Source organism: Tachysurus vachellii, chromosome 11 (assembly GCF_030014155.1).
Source record: "Tachysurus vachellii isolate PV-2020 chromosome 11, HZAU_Pvac_v1, whole genome shotgun sequence".
NCBI lineage: Eukaryota > Metazoa > Chordata > Actinopteri > Siluriformes > Bagridae > Tachysurus > Tachysurus vachellii.
Window position 1 is genome coordinate 24,787,622 of NC_083470.1, and position 5,000 is coordinate 24,792,621.

The following is a 5,000-nucleotide window of genomic DNA, read 5'->3' on the forward strand; positions in this document are numbered from 1 at the left end:
TCCGTGTGCCTTTGCGTGTCTGTGTGCCTTTGTGTGTCTGTGTGTCCGTGTGCCTTTGCGTGTCTGTGTGTCCGTGCGTCTTTGCGTGTCCGTGCGCCTTTGCGTGTCTGTGTGTCCGTGTGCCTTTGCATGTCTGTGTGTCTTTGCGTGTCCGTGTGCCTTTGTGTGTCCGTGTGCCTTTGTGTGTCCGTGTGCCTTTGTGTGTCCGTGTGCCTTTGTGTGTCCGTGTGCCTTTGCGTGTCTGTGTGTCCGTGTGCCTTTGCGTGTCTGTGTGTCCGTGTGCCTTTGCGTGTCTGTGTGTCCGTGTGCCTTTGCGTGTCCGTGTGCCTTTGCGTGTCCGTGTGCCTTTGCGTGTCTGTGTGCCTTTGTGTGCTTGCGTGTCCGTGTGCCTTTGCATGTCTGTGTGTCTGTGCGCCTTTGTGTGTCCGTGTGCCTTTGCGTGTCTGTGTGTCCGTGTGCCTTTACATGTCTGTGTGTCTTTGCGTGTCCGTGTGCCTTTGCGTGTCCGTGTGCCTTTGTGTGTCCGTGTGCCTTTGTGTGTCCGTGTGCCTTTGCGTGTCTGTGTGTCCGTGTGCCTTTGCGTGTCTGTGTGTCCGTGTGCCTTTGCGTGTCTGTGTGCCTTTGCGTGTCTGTGTGCCTTTGCGTGTCTGTGCGCCTTTGCGTGTCTGTGCGCCTTTGCGTGTCTGTGCGCCTTTGCGTGTCTGTGCGCCTTTGCGTGTCTGTGCGCCTTTGCGTGTCTGTGCGCCTTTGCGTGTCTGTGCGCCTTTGCGTGTCTGTGCGCCTTTGCGTGTCTGTGCACCTTTGCGTGTCTGTGCGCCTTTGCGTGTCTGTGCGCCTTTGCGTGTCTGTGCGCCTTTGCGTGTCTGTGCGCCTTTGCGTGTCTGTGCACCTTTGCGTGTCTGTGTTGTATATAGTAGAGAATGGAAGATATAACACGTGTGTTTGTGTGTAGCTCTTCCTCAGCAGGAGAGGCTGGCTGGTATGCGGCCACTGCACATCCCTGATCCTCCTCCCCTCATCTCCTCAGCCAAACCAGGCGGCTCCATCACACAGGTACACCATCACATCTCAGATGTTTCTCTTCCTTCAGCTTCACACACACACACACACACACACTCCCTGTCTCCATGTACATTTAATCTCACCGACGTTTGTTTTAAACCCAGTGGAAAAAACCTTTCACATGATGACGTACATCACACACACAGTGCACTTATTCTTATCGTTTCTATAGTAACAGCTTGTTCACAAGGACTTATCGAAAGTCAGACGATGTGCGTGGTTTAAGCGCAATACACACACAATAGAATGAAGGATCCTTAATCCTCCACATGCTGTTTGGAGTTTGTTGTGATGAATCAGATGAAGGAGTCTCCGGTGGTCCAGTGTAAGTTCTAGATCTCTGTAGGTATAAACATGAGTGTGTTCATGAGCCAAAAATGCATCTTCTGAAAATCCCTCCACTTTGAGGTAATGGCAGTTCCTCTACGCTGCTGATTGTTTTTCTCTAACTGCACACCCTGAAGTGTTTTATTGCTTACGTAGCTGTTAAATCTGCTGTGATCTGGTTCTGTTTCCTCACGAGTGCCGTTTGTGTTGTCAGGGAACTCCAGTGCAGATGCACAGCCCCGCCCATGGCTCAGAGCACGGCAAGATGACTCCGGGGGCACTTCCTCCGTCCTGGGTGGAGCAGCGGAAACTCGGTGTGTGGGTGTGTGGGTGTGGGTGGGTGAGAGTGTGTGTGGGTGAGAGTGTGTGTGTGTGTGTGTGTGTGGGGGGGGGGGGGGTGAGTTTGAGAGAGTGTGTGTGTGTGTGAGAGAGTGTGTGTGTGTGAGAGAGTGCGCGTGTGAGAGAGTGCGCGTGTGAGAGAGTGCGCGCGTGAGAGAGTGCGCGCGTGAGAGAGTGCGCGCGTGAGAGAGTGCGCGCGTGAGAGAGTGCGCGCGTGAGAGAGTGCGCGCGTGAGAGAGTGCGCGCGTGAGAGAGTGCGCGCGTGAGAGAGTGCGCGCGTGAGAGAGTGCGCGCGTGAGAGAGTGCGCGCGTGAGAGAGTGCGCGCGTGAGAGAGTGCGCGCGTGAGAGAGTGCGCGCGTGAGAGAGTGCGCGCGTGAGAGAGTGCGCGCGTGAGAGAGTGCGCGCGTGAGAGAGTGCGCGCGCGTGTGTGAGAGTGCGCGCGCGTGTGTGAGAGTGCGCGCGCGTGTGTGAGAGTGCGCGCGCGTGTGTGAGAGTGCGCGCGCGTGTGTGAGAGTGCGCGCGCGTGTGTGAGAGTGCGCGCGCGTGTGTGAGAGAGAGTGTGTGTGGGTGTGTGTGTACAAATCATAGAGCTTTAACTGTTTTAACAACTGTTTATCTGACATACTGTTTTAATTAGAACATGCTATTGTATAATACAGCAGGACATGCGCCTTTTCTATTCATCACTCTTTCCCCCATCTTTCTCCTCCCTACATCTCTCTCTCTCTCTCTCTCTCTCTCTCTCTCTCTCTCTCTCACACGCAGCCGGCTTCCCCATGGTTAAACAGGAGCAGCTGTCTCCACGTGGCCCCACCTCCTCCCAGGCTGAGAATTTGTCCACGCACACCATCGCTCACGAGAGCCTCTCTGCTCGTGGTTAGTGTGCATCCCGACGTGTCACGATCACTGTGTGATGAGAGAGAGAGAGAGAGAGAGAGAGAGAGAGAGAGAGAGAGAGAGAGAGTTTTATATTATACATACAAACACAAATACATTAATACACGTTTCAAATAAACATTAAGCCTCCTAGTCATGTCCAGCATCTCTATAGGAGTGAGTGTACACAAGTTGGACGGTACTTAGTGTGTGTGTGTGTGTGTGTGTGTGTGTGTGTGTGTGTGTGTGTGTGTGTGTGTGTGTGTGTGTGTGTGTGTGTGTGTGTGTGTGTGTGTGTGTGTGTGTGTGTGTGTGTGTGTGTGTGTGTGTGTGTGTGTGTGTGTGTGTGTGTGTGTGTGTGTGTGTGTGTTTTACAGGACCCATGCAAGCTGTACAAGGAGGAAGCATCACAAAGGGCCTTCCTGGCACACGCATCCACCAAGAATCCTCCATAACTTACCGTGGTGGTTCCATCACTCAGGTGTGTGTGTGTGAGAGAGAGAGAGAGAGAGAGAGAAAGAGAACGAGTGAGGTTGAATCCTCATTATATGAGGTGAATCACATCTTCGTGCACTATTTCACACCATCGTTTAGTATAAATAGTGCGAGTCAAGCTGATAAGAAGAAGTGCACTTAATCGACCGGAGGAAGTGGATAATGTTGGACAGGTTTATTTACATAGTAGAAGACGGACGGAGCTCCCAGGGGCCGACGCGGGTCGGGAAAATCATTTCGTCATCACACGTGCGACAATTCAGCGTACACTCGGGTGTAAACAAGTCCACGTAGGTTGTGTGATTTATTTTTAAACACCGCTGCACATCTGATGTCATTTGGCATCGACTGATGGTGTCCCATAAAAGACTAAACTAATCACTAATCACGTGTGCAGCGTATAGTACAGAATTCGGTAAATCTGTACCGTATTACTGAGAAAATCTTCATTTCACTCACTGATTTGTCAAAGTTTTAGGCTTTAATCTTTAATAAGCACCAGGCACTTTTTTTGTCGCTCGCAGCTCATAATAGAAAGCCGTGAAAGAAAATAAATCTCATTGAGCTTCCACTAAAAATCTAAAATGGGTGCTTTTAGAGTGCGTATCAGTCAGTCGCCTCACGTCTCTGCTGCTAGCACAGTCTGATCCCGTGTGTGTGTGTGTGTGTGTGTGTGTGTGTGTGTGTGTGTGTGTGTGTGGGTGTGTGGGTGTGCACTAGCATGGTATGATATAACCGGTGTTCTTTTTGCACTCCGTTGCTATAGCAGCAGGTACATGCCGTCCACTCGTGTTCTCTCCTTTTATTTACCCTTCTGCCGAACTCACACACAAACACCCGACTCAATATATTACGTACACGCATTACTTTCTGAGTGTGTGTTTGCGCGTTCAAGCTCGTGCGTGTGTGTACGTGCGAGCGATGAAACGAGGCAGCGTGCACTTTAACGCCTTGATTATGCGTCTGATACAACGTGTCGCTCTCAAAGCCGATTCAGACGAGTCCAAATCCACCCTGAACAACGTGCGCATTAATCTTTCTAATTAAATCTGATTTAAAACTCGTATGACGTGTCGGTGCCACGTTATCTACTTCCTACGTTTCCCACAATGCCGTGCTGACGGTACCGCGCCGTTCATCTCTGTCTAAAGAGCGATGCAGCAGCGCTTTAGCGCTTCAGTCTGTCAAGCTCTATGTCCTCACGTCCTTCACACCGAGTCTCTGCTTGTCATCTCGCGTGAGTTGAGACACCGTTGTGTAGCTGCATTGAATTCTGGGACTCTGAGTCCAGTGCCGTTGCTGAAATTTATTCGTTGGATTTCTACTGATACAAAATAATTGAACGTAGCTGGATCACATTATAAGGACTGACCTTGGGCTGTGTGTGAGTGACTGCTCCCGAGCATAAATGCGCCGCAGCATAAATGGCTAGCCACTGCTCCGGGTGTTTGTTCGCGGTGTGTGTGTTCACTGCTGTGTGTGCGCACTTTGGATGGGTTAAATGCAGAGAAGGAATTCTGAGTATGGATCACCGTACTTAGCCTTATGTCACGTCACGCCACTTAACAGAGTAATCTGATTATTTCTTATGGCTTTCATTCTTGGGGGTACGGTGGCTTAGTGGTTAGCACGTTCGCCTCACACCTCCAGGATTGGGGGTTCGATTCCCGCCTCCGCCTTGTGTGTGTGGAGTTTGCATGTTCTCCCCGTGCCTCGGGGGTTTCCTCCGGGTACTCCGGTTTCCTCCCCCGGTCCAAAGACATGCATGGTAGGCTGATTGGCATCTCTGGAAAATTGTCCGTAGTGTGTGATTGCGTGAGTGAATGAGAGTGTGTGTGTGTGCCCTGCGATGGGTTGGCACTCCGTCCAGGGTGTATCCTGCCTTGATGCCCGATGACGC

General features: G+C 51.4%; 1 protein-coding gene across 9 annotated transcripts in view; it reads left to right on the forward strand.

Annotated features, from left to right (window-relative positions):
* Positions 1-5,000, forward strand: part of ncor2 (nuclear receptor corepressor 2) — an 88,823-nt gene that overhangs the window by 71,457 nt on the left and 12,366 nt on the right. For all 9 annotated transcript variants that reach the window (XM_060881979.1, XM_060881981.1, XM_060881987.1 and 6 more), the window contains 4 exons: positions 953-1,053; positions 1,604-1,703; positions 2,495-2,605; positions 2,983-3,086. In XM_060881979.1, coding sequence (XP_060737962.1) covers positions 953-1,053; positions 1,604-1,703; positions 2,495-2,605; positions 2,983-3,086 — 416 coding nt within the window. The remainder of the gene's footprint in view (positions 1-952; positions 1,054-1,603; positions 1,704-2,494; positions 2,606-2,982; positions 3,087-5,000) is intronic.